The sequence below is a fragment of the Triturus cristatus genome, chromosome 3_1 (assembly GCF_964204655.1).
Source record: "Triturus cristatus chromosome 3_1, aTriCri1.1, whole genome shotgun sequence".
Classification (NCBI taxonomy): domain Eukaryota; kingdom Metazoa; phylum Chordata; class Amphibia; order Caudata; family Salamandridae; genus Triturus; species Triturus cristatus.
This window is the reverse complement of record NC_140583.1, coordinates 665,850,473-665,871,806: the sequence shown is the minus strand read 5'-3', so window position 1 is coordinate 665,871,806 and position 21,334 is coordinate 665,850,473. Positions and strand designations below refer to the sequence as shown.

The 21,334-nt window shown below is 44.9% G+C and overlaps 2 protein-coding genes across 4 annotated transcripts in view; both read right to left on the bottom strand.

Moving 5' to 3' along the window:
- LOC146860776 (cell surface hyaluronidase-like) overlaps positions 1 to 21,334 on the bottom strand; it is a 665,184-nt gene that overhangs the window by 459,735 nt on the left and 184,115 nt on the right. For all 3 annotated transcript variants that reach the window (XR_014978861.1, XM_085644718.1, XM_085644719.1), the window contains exon 6: positions 322 to 491. Coding sequence is in view for 2 of the 3 variants with exons in the window: in XM_085644718.1 (XP_085500844.1) it covers positions 322 to 491 (170 nt within the window). In the remaining variant the exon portion in view is untranslated. The remainder of the gene's footprint in view (positions 1 to 321; positions 492 to 21,334) is intronic.
- CEMIP (cell migration inducing hyaluronidase 1) overlaps positions 1 to 21,334 on the bottom strand; it is a 908,751-nt gene that overhangs the window by 869,387 nt on the left and 18,030 nt on the right. The gene's annotated exons all lie outside the window — the stretch shown is intronic.

The following is a 21,334-nucleotide window of genomic DNA, read 5'->3' as shown; positions in this document are numbered from 1 at the left end:
CAAACATGCATGTGACCTCACTGCGATTTACAGTTGAATTTGCATCAGATGTGTGTACATGAAATTCAGGTCTATGCTTAGGATTTGTCAATTCTATTGTTATGGGATAGAACTAGCACAATCCTCCAAGGGGTCTCAACGAAGAAGGTCCTTCCTAACCTCAGAGGGAACTAACATGACATTGCCTTATGAGTGACCCCTGAGGTCAAGGTCCCAACCTTCCCTCATGGAGTGTGGTCCTGGTTCTGCTCATGAGGTGTCAACAGCTGTGAGGGGCACATTCTCGATTATGAGGGGACTAAATTTGATGCTAGCCCTCACCTTTGCTCCAGCCACTGTAGGCAGTGACAGTGAACCGAAGCCCCTCACAGGTCTCAAACTCCCTGGCTGCCATGGCCAGGCCGGTGGTCCCATTCACTTCATACTGCCTCTTGTCTTCTGTGGTTGAGAAGGCGCCACCTCCAAGCACCGTCACCAGCGCCCATGGCTGCCTGGGAAGACAAAGGAGAGGGTGAGATGAGAGGCAAGGCAGTGGGTCAGACAGAGGATGAGCTGAGGTCAGACAGGCAGCAAAGGACGCTGCACGGAGAGACAGAAGATGAGCTGATGGGCAAAGAGGCAGCAAAAAGGGGCAGGCAAAGGCAAAGAACATGGTAAGGGTAGAGAGGCAGCAAAAGGGCAAGGTAAAGGGTGTGCTGAGCAACGTAGGGCATGCTGAGGGGGTAGAGAAGCAGCAAAGAGGCATGGAAGAGGATAGACAGAACAATGTGTAATGCTATAAGGAGCAGAGAGGCAGCAAAGGGGCAAAGCATAGAGTGCCTGAAGAGACAGAGGACTAACTTAGGGTCAGAGACACAGCAAATGTCAAGGCAGAGGGTGCGAGGAGGGAAAAAGTATGAGGTGAGAGGCAACAAAGGTGCACTGATCTCACACATTAGAAATAATGAAAATCTCCCTGAGGTGAACACAGACAACACCACCCCAACACTTGACCCAACTGCCATAGAAAGAGATGAAAGCAATCTTCCACCACCACTACATACTTTCAATACCATCTAAGAGAAAGATTTCCTCACAATTATCACCACAAGCAGATGTTCAGGATCACCTTCAGTCCTACCACCTCCAAAAATTGTTAAAGACATCATTCTCACTAACCTGTGCCGGGAAGTTTGCTAAAAGCTAGGTTCCTGGAGTTACGTTCATTCCCACCAGAGCTGAAAATCTCCTACATTAGAATACCACTCACAAAGAAATCCCTTGAGACATATGACTCAACAAACTACAGGCCTATAGCAAATAGCCCATACTTAGAAAAAATATTTGAAAAAGCAGTATTTTTCTAACTTCCAAAATTTACAGCAGAAAACGACTTGACACCAGACTAACAGTCTGGCTTAAGACCAGGTAGAGGCACAGAGAAAGCCATCATATTCATTTGGGATGACCTAAACCTCACTGTGGACAAGAACAGAGTGGCAGTCCTACTGCTTCTGGATCTATCAGCTGCATTTGACACTGTTCACTATTATTTGTTACTAAAAAGACTCCATCATCTCAGAATATGTGAACGTTTTCATAAAAGTGTTGATCTTACCTCAGAGACAGACAAAGAGTGTTCTTCCTACTATCTTTCACATTATCTCCTTACACTCTGTGGCATCCCATATGGGCTGATCATGTCACCTCAATTATTCAACATCTAACTAGCCCCTTACCAAACCTCACGTGTTATAAATATGCATATGGCACACAAATCATTCTAAAATGGATGTCTTGGACGACCTCTACAATTCAAAACTTGATGACTGCCTTCACCTCATAAACATATGACTGATGAGTAAACACATAAAGCTCAATACAGGAAAGGCAGAGATCACGACTTGTGAACGATGGCAAACATACCAGCATACCACCACATGGCCAAAGGAACTCCAGGTCCCTGAAACAACATCCACAGAAATCAGAAACTCAGAGGAAACCATGGAATCAGACCTGTCCCTGCTATGTCATCGACAAAGAATGCCTTCTATACAATTAAAACACTGTGTCAAATCTACTCATACCTTGGATACCAATATAATCTACAAGCTACTGTTGCACTCATAATCTCCAAGCTTGACTATGCCAACAGACTTTACCTCCGCACACCAGATTCACTATTCGCAAAACAAAATGTATCGAAAATGCTGCCATAAAACTCCTTCACTGCCTTACCCTTAAGAGAACACAAGACTAGTCCTACAATTACTCCACTGGCTGCCTACAGCTAGAAGGGCAATATTTAGGGCATCCTGCACGGTCTACAAATCCTTTCTAGTAAAAGGACTGCTATATCTACAAGCTAAATTCAAGCAATACAAACAAAACAGAATACTGCGCTCCAGGCTTGCAACACAGATCATCATACCACCTTACCATAAGTAATTCATGGAAAGCACTGCTTTCTCATTACAAGCAGCTAAGCTCTGGCACTCGATACCAGTTAAGACTTGAAGCATTTGGAAGTATACATATTTTAGAAGGCAGTTGAAACAGTTGAAGGAATAGGTATTTTCAAGATAACTACATCATCCACCAACCCTTGGATTGAACCCAGAAAGGTAATCACACTTCCAAGTACAATTTACTGTTTACAGCCCACACATATGGAACAACCCAGCCAGCACACACCGTTCTATATCCATATACGCTTAGAAGGGTTGGCCTATGGTTAGCCTGAGTTTCATATAGTAATGTCAACTCATGTATAACTCTTCTGGCCTACACAGATACCATAACATTCAGGGATCAGCAGCCAACTGTAGCTTAATACCCTTACATTTACATAAGGCACTTCTGCTTTGGTTCTAGTCCATGACTCAGTACTGTTCCAGCCAGTAAACCAGACACCAACAACTGAACAGGCATTCAGATGTTGATGGCTATCAGAAGACTCTACTCTACTCCACCACTGTAGGTCCCAACTAGCTACACACTATGACCGCTTCTTTACAGTTCACAATGACATTCAGACATGGAATAATAGTAACAACGTTCATCCTAGAAGATTGTCCCACCATTTATCTCCCCAACCTTGTGTGCTCAGTACCAAAAAGTTGAAACAAAATATCAACCCAGTGTAGTAACTGGCTAAGTAGAATATGATCATTAGGAATACCAATCATTAGAACATTTCAAAGCTGCCAGCTTACTAAAAACCACAAATTGCAAGTCTGTCTCTCACACCTGTTCATCCATTACACTGCTAAGTGCTGCATCACATATCACAAGAACCACACCTCAGTTGTCATCGCACATGACATGGAAATACTTCCCAAACAGGACAGAATAAACAAACACAGCACCCTTCCAACCACACATGGCATTGCCTATTGCCCATGTAGGCAAGTGCTTCAGTGCCCCATATAGTGGTAATAAGCACTATTTAAATACTGCAATTCTATACAATACAGTACAATACAAGCCACAGGGTGTGGGCATGAAATGAGTGGAGAGGCAGAGGATGGATAGAGGGGCACAGACATGGTGAGAACAGAGTATGAGTGAAGGGGTAGAGTAGACACACAGTGGTGTGTACGTAAATTGGTAGTGAAGTAGCAAGGGTGACCAGAGGGGCAAAAGATGAGAGAAGTGCGGGGCTTTGTGAGGTAGGTCCGAAGCCAGAAAAATGTGAGCAGAGGGGTGCAGCAGATTGTGTATAAGGAAACCAGTGCAGAGGATGACAGAAGGTGAATGACGTATGTTTAGTGGTAGGGATGTCAGAAGGTACTCAAAGATTCTTGGGTGACAATAAAGACGCAGAGTGAGCAGACATCAAGGGAAAAGGTTAGTGGGGGCATGCAGGAAGTGGGGAAAGTGGGAGGTCAGGGGAGGTTTGTGATTGGTACTCAACTCAGGTCCCCTGGTGTCAGACTGGGGCTCATTAATGTAGTACTGTCAGTGCTTGGGGTAAGCCTGAGATGTGTCTGCCCTTGTCGTCTCACTGGCTGGCATCAGTCTGAATGGGGACATACGTAGTACTCACATAGCCAGGTATTCTAGTAGCCTGCGATCAGACCAGGTATTAGCGTGCATGGCTGTCACGTTGCCTGAGGAAACCTGGGATGTCCTCGTGTTGTGTCTGATGATAGCAAAGCCCGGGAGAAATACGTGGTGTTTGTTAATGTGCTTGCGAATGCAAGTGTGCCTGGCATTAGAATTGCTTCAAGTCAGTCCCTTTGCTTTCTCTCCACACTGCTGCGATCATCCTGGTTGTGTCTGTCTTCCATTGCTCTTGTTGTTCCTTGTGGCCTCTGCCTGTAGCGGAGCTCGAGCCCCTCCTGCCTCTGCTGAGAGACCCAGCAGAGCACTTTCTCCGTGGCGCCCCGAATACACCCGTCGCCATTATCACCATCATTACGGACAACACGTGCAATAGCCTAGGCACATGCTAGCCTTGCTTGCCTGCTACAGATGAAAAACCGCTGTCCCTGGGGCCTGGATACCACCGCTGCCTATGGTAGATCGAGCTCAGGCCCCTCCTGCCTCTGTTGACAGGGCCCAGCACGGCACCTTCTCTGTGATGTTCCGAGCGCACCCATAACCATCATTACGGTCATTACGTGCAGTAGCCCTGGCACCTGGCCTGTTGTAGACGCGCAGCCTTCAATCGCCATGCCTGGGGTTCGGGTGCCACCGCTGCCTGTGGTGGAGGCCGGGCCCCTCCTGACTCTGCTGGCAGAGCCCAGCCCGGCACTCCCCCCGTTGAATCTCCGAACACACCCATCACCGTCATTAAAATCATCATTGCTAATCGTCTCTTCACTTAATACTTCTTTCCTTCGATGTCAATTAAGTATTTATTATTCAAAACGTCTTTACCATTGTTTCGAATCAACAAGAAGCAAAGCGACGCCTTGTCTCTGTAAAATCGATGAAAACTCGAGTAAGTTAGTAAATGAATTAATGAGTTTTATTCTTCCAGTAAAATTCAGCTCTAGGCAGACGATGGCGGCTGCGCTGGTCTCCGAGCTCACCTCCAACTGCCTTCTCACAGGACTTGAGGACGTCACAGCCCAGCCGCGAGATTCACGACGCAACAGCCACGTGCGAGTGGCACGAGACGGCGACAGAATTGTGTTACGGAGAATATGTACACAGAACATTCCAGCGCGCACTAGTCTCAGCTGGGCATCTCAGGCGCACAACCGCGGTGCCTGAAACCATGGGCCATTAGGACGGAAAACAGATGAAATGTGATTTTAATGTCTTCCGGCACACAGCGCACATACCTGGGCAATGCATGGAGTGACGTGTCCTTCATACATGCAGTTAAGTAAACTGAGATGGAAAGTGAAAATAATGACATCAGGGTAGTTGAGAAGGATACAACAGGCCAGGATGACAGCGAGTAAGTTGAACAGAGGAAAGGCCAGGTACGCCCTACAGTTAAAATAAACACAGTGACTACTTTTTCTTCGAGTCCACTCTAGCTTAAAAAGTGAATAGAGACAGTCAGCCGCTGGCCATTGACAGTAACCCCCAGACCCTATCCTCAGCCCTGTGTCACTTTTATAGTAGCTGTCACCAGAGTTCATTCATGCGCTGTTTTTTTTGTTTTCAATGGTCTCTTGCTGGACTGAAGAATCCTTTTTTTGGTAAAACCGTATTGCTTCTCGGTTTACGATGTGACTTGGTTATACAAAGCAACATCCTCTTCACTGCTGGAGAGAGAAGTTGAGACCTAAATCTGACACACAAGTCCATTTGGTGCTGTTCGGTGAGGCTGTCATTTTCTGCTTTCTGCCATGAAAGTTGCCATCAAGGTGCCATTAGGCAGTGTTCTTGACTGGTTTGGCTACTATAAATTGACTCCCTACTTAGTGATAGTTATCCCAGCTGTTGTGCAGATTTTTCACATTACCCCAAGAGAGATCTGCCCCTGAGCTCCCTGTTAGAATCTAGGGAATCTTCCATGACATCACCCTTCCACTAAACTGTGCATCGAATGAACTAGTTGGTCTGTGGAAATGGCCCTCTTCCCCCTGAAACCAGGGCCTGACTGGGATCAAAACCGGCCCTGGCAAAGTGCTCGCCCGGCCCCCCCCGGCGGTTGGGGGAGCTGCCGAGCTCTTTGCCAAGGCCGGTTTACAACCGATTTTGTTACAGGGCTGATTTTGCAGCTAAGCTGCAAAAAGGCCCTGTAACAAAAATGGCCCCCAGGGGCCCAAAACCGCCCCCCACACGTGCGGCCCACCAGGAGATTGCCCGGTGCCCACTAGGGCCAGTCCGGCCCTGCCTGAAACTAAAGCCAATATCTTGTACGTCCAAGCTCCGAGCTCTTTTGAGATATCAGACTTAAGGCTAGAATAAATATAATTGGCAGCCCAAACCAGTTTGCCCCAGATTGCTAAATTGGATAGCCTACAAAAACGTACTCTATTTTGCGTAATTGGCTATCAAGGGCCATATGTATCAAGCCTTTTCCCCGTTTGTAAACAGGCAGATTCTCAGAATCTGCCCGTTCGCGAATGGGAAACAGCCTTTTGGGATGTATCATCCCAAAAGGCCATCGCTTTGCGATTCTCTATTTTGCGAATACAATTAAGGAATTGCAAATTGCGATTCCTTAATGCAATTCTGGAAGCACCAGAAATTTGCTATTTGGCCTTAAGGAATTGCAAATTACCACCAACTTCAAGTTGATTTTTTAAAACTGCCATATGTCGCTGGCATATATGTGCGTACAATGTGCACACTTGCTTATTTCAGGGGTGCAACAGGGTGTCCTTTAGGCACCCTTGCGACCTTAAAATTGCATTCTCAATTTGCGATTCTCTAATTGGTAATCGCAAATTGAGAATGTCTTCCCATTCATTCCTATAGGCCTCCTAGCCCATAGGAATGAATGGGGAGGTGTTCCTTATTTGCAAAGCTCAATTTGCGATTTGCAAATAGGAATATGTAAGATTCGCAAATTTTTAAGCAAATCCTACATAGATTGCATTTTGCGATTCTCTAATTGCGATTCGCTAAAAATTGCAATTTGAGAATCGCAAAACTCTTTTTTGATACATATGGCCCTAAATGTTTAAATCAAGCCCTTGTGCTGATTAGCGACGCACATAAAACTAGAAGGCAGTGATAGCTTGGGCGAGTACGTTGAGATGTTACTTCTTTACACAACTATCTGGAACTACCTGTTGATCCCTGGGCGGTACTACTGCATGCAGCCCAATCATGCTCTCTCTCTGAAGTGTTGCAAGCCCCCCCAACAAAAAGCTTCATAGAATCTGGGTGTCTATGCATTGGGGGTTAGGAAGTGAGAGTGTGCATTCTATCCCCTTGTGACTACGGGCAGCTCCATAACTCAGCTGTCTTTTCACCCAGTAGAGGCCAGGTGCAGGACGGGGCCTTCCTGAAACTGCAAGCCACTGCTGTCCTGCTCAATCATCTCCTCTTGTGCAGGGCTAACCAAACGTTGCTTTTCCTACACTAGACACCCAGGGACAGACAATGATCCTGCGTACTACAGAATGCTAAATGTAGTGCTGCAAAAGTAATTCATATTGTTTCTTTTACTGTTCAGAATTAACGTTTGGGCAAAAATGTAAGTAATTTTATTAGGTGGTCTGCCTGGAAAGTAGTGATGGCAAACAGCATGGCCTATGGGGAGGTGCATACTTCCACAGCATCTATGCACAGCTTGTTTAGCTTGGTAGGGCCCAAGAGAGCATGGCTTGGCAGCCTTCCATTTGTCCCCTATGTTTAACTGGGAGGAAAGCTGCTCCTGAATCGTTACTTGCAGCATTTCGGGTCTGTTAGTAATTCGTTAATGCTGCCTCTTATGCAGTTTGTTGCAGGTATTGCTTACTTTGGGGTTTGTCGTTTCTGTCCCCAGACTGTTGTTCTGTTCAGCGGATCTTAGTGTGTAGGTTCTCAGGCTCTGTTTCTGTGCTCTGCTGAGGCACTTGATGTACCGAACATCAGGGCAGCAGGTGCAGGCGTAGCGGCATAGGCAGCAGGCCTTTCCAACTCTACTGCTGTCAGATGTTCATAAGCACAACTGCGTGCGACTCAGGTCACAGCAGGATTTTCCAAATCCACAGCATTGGATGAGCCTGCGATTCTATCACGTTTGCTTCCCACCCAGTGCACATCATGCCTATTGTGCCCGATTGCTGAGTGTGCTACAAATGAGATATAAATCAGTACGAATAGGAGCGGATGCATCTTCGTGGGTTACCGATGCAGAGCCTACTGTCACCTTTGTGGAACAAATCCTGCAGAAAAATAATAGTTCAACAGCTCTCAGGAATTGATTTCCTTTTGAAGAGCTATGTACTTAGCTATGGAAAGATAAGTGAGGTATGTTTGGCCCACCTTGTAGCATGAGCCAAACAGGTTGTGTTTGTTAGATAGATCAGAAGCTGAAACAGCATGACCAAAATACTTTTCTTCTACAAAATAAAATCACCCCAAGCACAACACACACACACACCATACACAGCCAGGAAATCATATGTTTGAGTCTTAAACTCAACATCCTTACAGCTCAAGTATAATCAGTCAGTTTCTCTTGATCCTTCAAGCGTTAACTGGTTATTGATAAATTCCAGTTTTAGGGCAGCCTCTACTGTGAACAGTCTTCTCTTCACCTCAGACTTTAATATTGAATTACTATAAGAACGATGCAGCTAGTCAAAGCTGCTGCACTAACACTTGCTGTAACCTTAAAGAGGACCACAGCATTGTAAGAAAGGTGGGGTTGCTATGGCCTTCAACACTTCCATAATGATGAAGCTGTGTGAAGCAACACCCTTCACACAGTTTAAACATCTTGCTGCTCAAGTATGTTTGAGCCCAGCAGACAACATATCAACAGCAGCAATCTCTCACTCCTAAAATGAAAGCCTACTTTCAAATTAAATTGGATAGAGTTTATACTTCTTCTCTTCAATCCATCAGGGATTTTAAAGCGCGCTACTCACCCGTGGGGGTCTTGTGAACAGGTGTCAAACCACAGTGCCAAGGCCCCTTAACATTCGGCTCTGGCCCTAAGATGCTCTGGCAACTAGTCTTCCGGGGGCCTTATAAGGACTATGTTTTAGCCAATTAATTATAAAAACTGACCCCACAGTAAAGGCAAAGTGAATGGGGTTTTCCAGCACAATGTTTTTTCCCTGCATATTTCGTCAACATTTATCAATGTGGTTGGACCCTAATGAGAAATTTCGCAAAAGTGTTTTGAAATCGCTGTAAGACTGATGCCTTGTTGGTTCAATTATTGTCATTTTATTTGTCCATTTTATATATAACGTGTTCTGCTTTTTTTGCCTCTAACATATGTAGCCTCACTCTTGTGCTTGACACGCTGAGCGAGGATTCACAAACAACTAGCTGTGTGACGTATATATTTCATGCATCTTTCCCTTTTTGTTCTTCCTATGTTCTTATGAGAAAGATGTGCCATATTTGAGTTGTAATTTGTGCTATATGTGCCTTTGTTTGAAGTATGCATGAAGAAAGCTATATATAGTCATATAAATGGGGGGGAGGGTAGCATTAGATGCTCACCCCTATGGTAAGCAATGGATGGGCTGTAAGCCCACTGTAAGTTTTTGGTAAGCCCACAAAAGGTCTTTCACAATTAGTTAGCTTGCGCTGTCTGGTAGGTGAGACCTAATAATTACTGCCACCCTCTCAGCGAACCTCTTTTTCATATCCTACTGAAGGATCTCATAGCCAAAGGAAACTAGCGATGAAAGGAGCATGGCGCTGTGAGTAGCAATAGGGCAGTGTGCTTATTTTGCTGAATAAACTTCAGGAGACTTCATGTAAGTGTACAAGTAGTCAGTCACATCTTCGACAGCCCTAGTTTCTTAGAGAACCTGAAACTGTCGGTTTAGCCTCTTCCTAAACACTGCCAACTTCTGTAAACAGGAGAGGAGAGACACATCCTTCAATTGATGACTAACCCGACTGATAACAGCATTACTCCCATTGAGATATGAGGTCTCAACAGTAGAAGAATACTCTTGCTGTCCCACACCATTGTCAGCAGCACCAGCCTGACAGACTTACACTTTGAAATTATTGCACAGTGACTTTAGCACTCTACAAAACTTCTCACATCAATACAGAATGTTGTGCTACACCATGGGTACTCGCAACATTTTCTCAAGGGCCACAAAGTTTGGTCTGTGATGTGACAAGGGCCACATTGGTACAAGGAGATTTGGGGGCGGTGGAAGGGGGGTAAGGTTGGTATAAGGGAAGCGAATCATATAAATCTAGTGGCTGAATTGCACAATGTGAAACCAGAAAGCCTGAGATTAGTCCCAGCTTCCCCATCTTACCAAATTGTGTGGAATGAAATATATTTCTTGAACTCTGAGGAGACATTATCATGTTTTTAGGCTTTTGCTGCAAGATAGCTTTGAAAAGGAAGGTGTTCCTAAGGTTAAGTGGAGCAGGACAACCTAGTTACTTACTTTTTTTTTTACTTCAATTAACCTTTAAACAAAGGCTTGCCTGTATATTTAACTTCTTTTTAATGTTAGTGCTGAGTTTAGAGAACAGCAGCCCCACACTGGCTGTTGATCAGGGGGCCGCATGTAGAGGTCAGGAAGGCCGCATGCGTCCACCCCGGCCATACTTTGAGGATCACTCTGCTACACCAATCTGGCCCTACAGATACTTAATTTACCTCTGTTTGTTTGCAAACAGAGTAGTGATTCCGGAAGACTCGAGGTATCGCAAAGCTTGGCCCACAGATTAGTACGCACTCATACAAAGTATATGTGGCTACCACCATTTTTAAAGTTACACAATGCTATGCAAAGCCCGTCTTTTGTACAGCACACAAACTGTGCTGTTCTTCTAATGCCATATTTAAGGTGCGTTTCTTTTCAAATAAGTAATTCATAATGCCTCTGGACCTTTAGTTACTTAGATACCAAATGCCTTACATTCTATCAGAGCCATCCGTCACTCCACGGCCTCTGCTAAACCTTGACTGCGTCGCCACAGCCACCACCAGAGACTGAAGGGAACTGAGGGCGCCTTGGCTCACCTTTGCCAGCACAGTGTCCTGGGCTCGTGAGCAGAACAAGCAGTTTCATCCCAGAAGCGGCTGGTGCTCTATCGACCCGGAGAAAAAGTCCAACAGTATCCGTTTTGGCTCCAGAAATCGGCCGGTGGTGCCAGCTGTGGAACCCTTGCGGGCCCGAGAAGGAGTATCTCCATATCCGGAAGTACATTTGTGTAAGTCCTTGCCGGCTTCACTGCAAAACCTGCAAACTGTCCTTCACTTCAGCAGGCCATTAAGACCTGGCTCTTCCCTTCATGGTCCATTACAGACTTTAAACAATCCTGCACCTTTAGGAATCACCGCCAAGAAACGTTTATTAAGTGCATGACAGCGCCTCATAAAAAATAAATAAACAGGTTTAGTCTGTCCGTCAAAAAGAGTGAGCAATAGCTTCTTGAATTCACGTTGTTGCTCTGCTGTGGAGCAGATCGGGTAACAAAGCTTCCCTTCAGAAGTGACGAGCAGGCACATTAAGCAATACAATTAAAAAAAAAACACGGCCCACACAATTAAATTCAATAAAAAATGCATTAATCTAAAATATGGAAATAATAAAGTAGAGCAACAAGTGTCCTTATAAAGCAATCAGTACTACATTAAACACATTGGGCCTGATTCACAAAGATAAACTTACACTTTTGTGTGCATTTACAATTTTTTGCAATTTACAAAGCAAGTCTACTAGTAGTATCTAGTCTCCGCACTCTTGGCGATGACTCCACAGATAAACTGATAGGCAGTCGTAAAGATGCTATTCTTAAAATTGTGAATTGCAAAAAATCGTAAACTTACACAAAAGTGTAAGTTTACCTTTCTGAAACAGGACCATTGTCCTTACAAGGAAGCTAAAGAAGGGCAGGTGAGTGATGGCAAGTGGGACAGGATGCAAAAATGAATGGACCATAAAAAGAATATGAACAAAAAATATTAAAAGCTGTGATTACGAGTGGACCAGGAATCCCATTTCAAGTGCAAGCTCCTGTTTGTGTCTAACATCGGATAACAAGCTAGGTGTACATTGTATCCGAGCGTGTATATCCTCCCGATATCAGCAATATAACGTCTGACAAAAATCTGGTGGCAAAAAGAGCAAGCTGCTATTTTGGGCAACTTTAACCCTGTAACATTTGCACAATTTGTGCATACTTCCCTATTCCGAGGTCTGCAACACTTGGGTGCAAACTGTACTCTCTTTAATGACTTCATCTGGCTCGATATGTAACTTTCGGGGGCATAATTTGTGTCTGCAATTGGTCTGTTTTTTCATGAGGGTCTAAGCCATGCAAATTTGAGAAAGCTGGAAAAATATCATTTACACATTGAAGCTTCCTTTTTAAAACTGTAATACCGCCCCTTATCCCTGGAAAAAAATGGACACACCTTTCTTCATCCTCTTTGCAGGCTCCAAGACATTTTGCTCATCACCTTCACGCTATGACCACAAAGACACAGTTGGAGGATCCACAGAGTTGGGCTTCCTAAATCCTTGTGCACAGTAAAACTAGTAATCAACCATGAGGCACAGTTAATCAGACATGACCGGCACATCTCTTTGTGGCAATATTTAGCTAAACTGGTTGCAAAAACTCCCTTTTAGGCAACTCCAGTCCAACTTGGAGGCAAATAACTTGCTCAGTTCGTTGCAAGCAGATTTAGACCTGATGGACCAAGGTACCTCAGTAGTGCTCGATGACCTTCATAGCCTGCTGGTTCAGGGAGAGGTACTTAGTCTGCTAGACCTCTCCGCAGCATTTGATACAATATGCCACACCATCTTTCTCTGAAAAGTGAAATTATTTAGTTTGCACGTGAATGAAATTAAACGAAGAAGTCCTTTTTGATGGATCCTTATCACACATCAATTGGCTCAACACTCTTCTAATAGAGTTAGTAGGGATGTGCCTTAGGTATTCATATTGTCAACTCTACTGTTTAACATCTACAACCCCCCTTGCTTGTTCTTGGCAAAAAATGGGCATCCACTTTTATATGTACGCAAATAACACAATTTCTGTTCAATCTATCTTCAAGATCTGCTGAAGAAGCAAGTGTTGTTATCTTTGTCTAGAAAATCATGTGCTTCACTTACAATTGGATGATTACCACATTTTCTGAAATTGAATCCATCCAAGAGAGAGGTCTTAACCGCTAAACATTGCGTAGATCAATGGAATTCATCACTCTAGTCCAATAGTATGGGGCCATTACCTTCTCTTGTGAACTCGCTTAAAAACGCAGGGTTCACATTTGATTCCAAGATATCACTTGAACCCCAGATTTTGAAAGTCCCTTCCACCTATTTATGGCATCTAAAACTGTTTTAAAAATATTACGTTTTATTCCTTTCGAGTTTCACAAACAAGTGGTCACATCTCTACTCCAATCTGAGTTAGACCATGCAAACGCTTGCTTTATCAAAATCTTCCAAAGGTACTGCTAAAGTATCTGTAATTGATTCAAAATGCTGCTATACATCTTATTACTGAACATACCATGAAAGACTGTATTACCTCTACCTTCTTCCAGCTTTATTGACTCCCAGTGGTGTAGAGATTCATTTTTTTACTGTTACATGTAAGGTATTAGATGAGAAGGCCCCATCCTTTTCAGCAATTACATTTATGAAACATGTCCTCTGTGTTCAGGTGGTAATTTATTTCTTGCATTCCTAAAACACAGCTATCCTCATGTGGGGAAGAGCTCTCATGCTAATGCAAAAAAGTGGAACTCCCTTCCTGTGTATTTACACTGCCAAACGTCTCTCGCTAAGTTAAAAAGATCACAAAAAGGCTTTGTTAAGGGCTGCTTACTATCGATCATAATTACCATTAGTTTTATGGTCGGTCAATACTGCTTAGTGCCCAGAAGCTTAAGTGACTGTGTGCTTTCGATATAAACATAATATATCATGGGACACAGGTCTTCGAGGAGTTCCGCTTTGGAGTATTGGGAGTGAACTGCTAAAAACCTCATGGCAGCATCCCCTATCAGCCCAGGGCAAGGCAAGCACATCAAACCAATAGGTGCGTAGCTTTGTCAGTGATGTTCGGGGGGATCTCAAATTTCCCAACTAAAAAAGCAGTGAGCAGCCGGGTGGAGGGGTAAGATGACAAAGGTTCAGGATGGACTGTTTCCATGAAGAACAAGGTCAGTGCTGATTTTTTGCCTCTGATTAGAGTGGCACATTTGGGGGAAAATAAGGAGTTGGCATGCTACCCCGAGTGACTGCCACTGATTGGACTATTTGAAATCATTCATCCCATCAACCTTTGGGTGTCTGATTGCCAGTAGTATGCCTGGAAACCTGAGACTGGCGCAGCTTTCCAAGCCAACACCTGCCAATGTTTGTGAATTCCTGAAAAGTAGAACATTTGCACCCATTTAAGGAGCACTTCTATGGGTGCAGAGTTACTATTTTTTTGGTAAACCAGTTACTACATAATAAAAGCTCTTGCTGAAATAAGAATGACAAGACAAACTGACCCAGATATAACAGACCTGGCTCAGGTCCCGAAGACCCAACTAAAAAGCCAAGAATGCATTTGGGGTTGTCACCCCCAAACACCCCCGCTTCTCCCTCTGAAGTTACGCCGCTACCCAACCGCCTTGGTCTGGGAGTTCTCCCTGGGAACTCTTTACTATGATCACCTACAACACAGCGGCCTGGAGTCAATTCCTAGGGATCATTTATTTTAAATGTATTTTCATTGCAGGTGCTCTTAATCATCTCTTCTACGAGCAGCTTTGATGGTAAAGTTGTCAAATCAGTGCATGGACGCAAGGCTCCATGTTTTCAGTCCTCACCTTTTACAAATCATTCTATAAGTGACTGATGGCCCCATGTGCTAAGCCCACATTGCATATAGAGGTGGGTGCTCCAGAAAATTAATAGGCTGAATCGAGCCAGAGCCGCGCCAAGGGCCTGGCTTGGCACTAAGAGTCCTTTCACAAGCCATGCCATGAAAACGTATGACATGTACATTGTGCAACAAACATAATGTTAAAATATGATACAGTCTCTTCGAAAGTCATGAAAGGTATTACTTTAACATGCAGAAGAGTTTCAAGTCAGTAAAGTAGATTATATCACTGCATAGACAAATATTTATTCAAAGTGATAGTTTTTAAACATTAATTTAGAAACATTCATGGCACACCTCTGATGACAATGCCATTTGAGGGAAGTCAGTAGTCATGTAAACCTAAACATGGCCTAGATGCTAGCAACATTATAGACTATCAAATCAAAAATAAGAGGTGCTTGCACAGCGCACAACCTGAATTCAAGTATGTAAAAGTGCTGTCAAATGCGATAACAAAGAAAAAAAATGAGGCACAGTGAAATAAAATTTTGCCTAGGATCACACAATTTGTACACTCAGGGAAGCCGTTATTGATTCCAGAATAATGTTTTGTCTTTTATTCTAGGCCCTCAAGAAAAACAGACACAGACATAGCAGAACTGACTCAGGGACCCAAACCCAACTACCAAGCCAATAATGCAGTTGTTTGAGGGGTGTCACACCGAAAAACACCCTCCTCCCCCGCAGCTACGTCCCTGCAAACCAACTCCACTTCACAATCACAAATAACAAACATTGACAATGCCAATGGCTTTTGCTTTTTTATAGTCAATATATTTAGAACACCTCCACCACCACACACACAGTAAAGCAGCAGCAGCAACATTTCAACCTTCCCCAACACCTCAAACTGGGTAGTATAGTCAGCCACCATTCAATATCGATTGCACATGCAAAATAGACATTGCCTTTGAATCGTTAGTGCATGCTTCCTCACACAAAGAACAGATGCAGCATGCGCACTGGTCACTGGTAGTGCATGCTTGCTCACACAAAGAACAGATGCAGCATGTGCATATGTAGTGTATGCGTGTTCACACAAAGAACAGACGCAGTATGTGCATATGTAGTGCATGCTTTATCACACAAAGAACAGATAAAGCGTGTGCATATATAATGCATGTTTTCTCATACAGAGAATAGGTGCAGCATGTGAATGGGTAGAGCAAGATTTCTCACACAAAGAACAGGTGCAGCACATGCATTGGCAGTGCATGATTCCTCACATGAACGGGTGCACTTTGTGCATCTGTAGTACAGGCTTTCTCGCATAAAGAACAGGTGCAGCATGTGCACTGGTAGTGGATGCATACCCACACAAAGAACAGATGCAGCATGTGCATCAATAGTGTATGTTTTTTCACACTAAGAATGGGTGCAGCATGTGCATCAGAAGAACATGCTTTCTCACACAAACAGGTACAGCACATGCATCTGTAGTGCATGCTTCCTTCCACAAAGAAGAGGTGCAGCATGTGCATCTCTAGAGCATGCCTCCTCACACAAAGAACAGGTGCAGCATGTGCATCGTTAGAGCATGCCTCCTCACACAAAGAACAGGTGCAGCATGTGCATCTCTAGAGCATGCCTCCTCACACAAAGAACAGGTGCAGCATGTGCATCGTTAGAGCATGCTTCCTCACACAAAGAACAGGTGCAGCATGTGCATCGTTAGAGCACGCCTCCTCACACAAAGAACAGGTGCAGCATGTGCATTGTCAGTATATGCCCCCCACATAAAGACAGGTGGAGTATGTGCCGAAGGAGTACCAATTTCCCTCGTAGACAGTAAACTGTTACATTATAGGCAGCAGTAGTGTGCTAGGTTCCTTTTACCTTGAATATTTCCGAGTTTCAAATTGCAAGAGACACTTTTGGAGACGTTCGGCAGCTTTTGTAGCATACACACACCATCTGGGGTCACTGAATGTGCAATAAGGTTCAGGCTGACAGGTGAGTGCACATGAGAGAGAAAGCACGAGGCCGCCCAGAGAGGACTTAGAAACTCATAGTTCACGGACAGCATGCATCTAACACCTCCCTTGGCAACCCCCTACTCCAAGGGACCAATATTTTGTTTCTGCTTGAATGTATTTTCCGCTAAACACAAGTCAACCCCTGCAGCACTTGGCTCTGCAAACAAGGAGTTTGCATCCAGTGCTGGGTTACAGATCTCTCCTAGGGGCCCTTTAATATCCTAACCGGTAAAGTGGTTACAAGTTTTCATCCATTCTGAGAACAGAACATGTCCTTGGTTTTCTCTGACTAATGCACTTGAATATATGATGACTTCATCTCTCTTATAAACTGGGCTCTAATGAGCTGCACTAAACTTGGAACTCTTTACAGCAGAACTGCTAGATCATATATATTCTAAGTCAGCTGACCATGGATACAGCCAAAGTCAAACACAACAGTACACTTCACCCTCCAAAACCTTCTTGATAGAGGTCTTAGACAGCTGAACAACTACAAGTAAACACTAGTGCAAGTACCCTGCAGGCCTGAAGAAACTGCTCGGAGCTGTCCGAGCACACAGACCGCAGGTCCACAGCCGGGCAGGGAGATGTGTGCTTCCAAATGCCAAACCGCTGCAGGAGTGGTCTCAGTACCTGATGGTCAGGCCACTAGAATTGTGTGGCAGGCGAGAACCATATTAAGCAGAAGGGTTGACTAAATGATATGCTAAAACAAGATTATGCGGTGTACTGACGGACAATTTGTGGCGCTATTACTTTGTTGGTTTGTCTTTTTGAAACATGTTCTCACTAGCTGAGAATGGTTTCACTTGATCGGTATCAGTTTAACACCCAGCTGGAGCAATCAGCAACTAAGAAAATACCAATTAACTATTGCCAAGGACCTTCGATTCTGCGGCAACAGGTGTGGCAATGTATTTTTTTAAAATCATTTTTATTAACATATTACATAACCAGCCTACATCAAAGCCTGAGATAATAATGGCTTTGGTTACAAGTGCCAATTAAAGATACACGGATCTTGGGAGGCAGTGAGTACAGTCCACGCCAATTGGCCTGCAGCGAGTTAAGTGTAGTCGCCGGCCAGGGATCACCCCAGGTGGGGATGTAGCTCTGCGTTCGAAGCCAAAGTCCCAGTGCCAGGCGTAAAGCGCCAGGGCACAGGATGTGTGTGCACTCAATGCATCGACCTCGATCCTACTACATGGCTAGGTGAGTGGCCAGTGGAAGGCGCCCTGGGCTGCTCCTCGAGGGGTGGTGCAGTGGTCTAATAAGCATAGCCAGTCCCGTGGGGAAGATGGCGGAAACTTAAGTAAAGGTATAGGTGTTTGGGAGGAGAGGTCACCATCTGAAGTTGCTTAGATCAACTTGGACATAAGGGTAACCCAGTTGGCTTCTTCACTGTGGAGGGCTTCAGGGTTACGCTTTCTGCCTCTGACCGTACCTTGAGGGACTGCCACCATGAGTTGCTCAGGGGAAGGCAAGGGGTCTTCCGGTGAGTGATAACTTGCTTTTCTGCAGGCGCCAGGGCTAAGTGAAGGAGACAGGAAATTACCTTTTGTTTCTTTGGACGCCGGTCAATACCTAATGTAACCTGGTGATCGTCTCGAGTCGACTTATCACCACTGCCAAATATTTATGGAGAGCGGGACAATCCCAGAGAATGTGCCTTAAGTCAGCTCCTGGAAAGGTGTATCTAGCACAGGAGTCTGATGCCCTGGGGAAGATCCTACTGATGTGTGCTAGCGAAAGGTAAGCTCTGTGGAAGATATAAAACTGTGTATGTTTCAGCTGAGCATTACGGGAGACTTTCTACAGGAATTCTAGTGCCCGAAGCCATTCCCTCTCAGGAAGGACCCTGTCAAATTTCTTGTGTGGTTTGCAACTAAACCCGAGTTTGGTTAACCAAAGCCTTATTAAGCCACGTGATAAGCCTACAACCCATTTGCTACGTATGTAAAGAGTTCATTGATTCATGTGTGAATGGTTCCACCACCACTATGAGCCAAGTCCATCTAGGGGTGTTCTTCTGCAGGCCGTAAGCAAGGAATTGGCCTGCATGAAAGCCACAGTATTCCACCAGATCTAGGAACTGCGAAAGGTGCCCATCCTGGAATAGATCACCCAGCGTCAGTATACCAACACATTCCCAGAGGAATAACTCAACACCACCAAGTGTCTCACAGCCTTGGGTATGCCTAGCAGCGGTATTGCAGGGGCTTAGGGAGAGACAGAATTTGGTAATCAAGAGGTCTCTAGCCAGGCAGCATAACACTACTGAGAGAAGGTGGGGGAGGTCTGTATGAAGACTGAGCGGTGGTGCAACAGTGAGCACCGTGTCATCCAGCAAGCCAACCACTGGAGCAGGGCCGGCAAATGATCATATTAAAAGTTAGAGGCTCGAGTCCAGCCTTCTCAACCGGAAGGCGCAGCTTGGACAAATCAACGCAGTGGCGACACCGATGTCATACAAATTGTCTGAGGAGTCTGTCTAAAAGCTCCGAAATAATTTCGGGGAAGGAACAACTGGAAATTGGTGAAGTGGAATAATAGGTGGGCCAGTATTATCTTGGTCACCGCTATGCGCTCCATTACAGACAGCGGGAGTGTTTGCCAGAATGCAACCATTCGCATGGAGGGACGCAACTGCTGAAATCAGGTTCCCAGCTAAAAAATCCGAGCCGGAGTGGAAGATACAGACACGACACCCAGGTATTGGAGGAGACTCCTTCCCAACAGAGATGTTCATCTCCCAGGGCGAACTATTGGAGGGCGCAGAATTAAGCGGGAAATAATAATACTTGCTCCTGCTTCACAAGAAGGAGGGCGATATGAGAATGTTCACACGCAAAGTCTTTGGGATTAAATATTAACATCATCTGCATATAAAGAAATTGTGCGGAGTCTGTCTGAGAGGGGTTCTCCCAGACTCCTTCACCCTGCCACGCCTGGTTTGCTAAAGGCTCCATGGGAAGTGAAAATAAGGGTGCAGAGGGAGGGTAACCTTGTCTGGTGCCCACATGCACTACAATGGGTGCTGATGTGTGCGCCTGGAAATTGTTCAGGATCGTTGTGTCAGCGTATAGGAAGTGAACCAACCATATGAAACAATTTGAAAGGATAGTTCCAGTGCAGTGTGTCGAATGCTTTTTCCAAGTCTAGCGCAAGAGCAGCCGCACTCGGCCAGTGGGGTGGGCTGCCTCCATAGTTAGATACAGACGTCGGACGGTCGGAGATTCAGGGAAGTTTTTCTCCTGGGGACAAATCCATTCTGATCAACAAGGACTAGCGGTGGGATCATCTGTAGGAATCTAGTTACCAGAATTTTACAGAGGATCTTATAGTCCATAGTCATAATAGCAAGAGGGCGAAAGGAGGCAGGGTAGGGTCTCGACCCGGCTTTAAGAAAAAGGTCATGATGGCCTCCCGGAGAGTAGCATGGAGGCAACCAGGCTCCAGATCGTCATTATATATTTCTAGAAGCTTAGGTGCCAGGGTAGCAGCAAAGAGTTTAGAAAACTCGGCCAGGAGACCGTCCAAACCTGGCACTGTACTGGCTGCCAGGTCAACAATTAGCCCTCTAACATCCTGTGCAGTGATGGTGGCTGGAATCCAATCACAATCAGTTAGCGGCAGATGGATAACAGGTATTCCATCAAGCAAGGAGGCTATCTCTGGTAGGACCACATCAATCATTGAGTCAGAGGTCTGGGTAGTAATGATGACACATACGGAGGGCAGCTTGTTGGGAGTAATGTAGCGCCCCGTCGCCACCTCGTAACCTCATCACTTCTGTCTATTGTGCTTCCGATTTGAGTAGCCACACCCATAGGTATCCGGATTTGTCCCCTTTGGAGTGCCCTGTAAGCGTGGCAATGGATTTTGAAAACATTTGATCCATTTGAGCAACACATTTTTTTGCTAAAATCTGCACATTTTTCAGCAGATGATTTATTATGTGGTACGTGTGGCACATACATAATTATTCAGGAACACACTGTGGCTTTATAATCACACAATTCCAGTGGCCCTGTTGATGGTGCAGAAAACTTAACAAAGAGGGGATGGTGTAGGGCACTGGTGAACTCCTGGACCCCTCCATTTCCAGGTAAAATGTATTCTGCAGACCTGACCAAATAATAGCACAATAATACATAGTGTGATGTATTGCAGCAAATCTTACTGCCCAAAAGAGACGTCAGACTGTCAATAATGAGTAGAGGTGTCGTAGCAGTGGGGGGAAAGGGAAATGGGGTTAGAGCACAACAAAGAGCAGGACCAAATAAGACTCATGCAGGGGCCGGGGGTAACAGGAGCAAGGCATGGAGCCCTTTGAGGGAGCTAAAAGGACACGGGCAGAACTGAAACAAATGAGAGATGAGACAGAGCACAGAACCGAGTGTGTAAATGAGACAAAG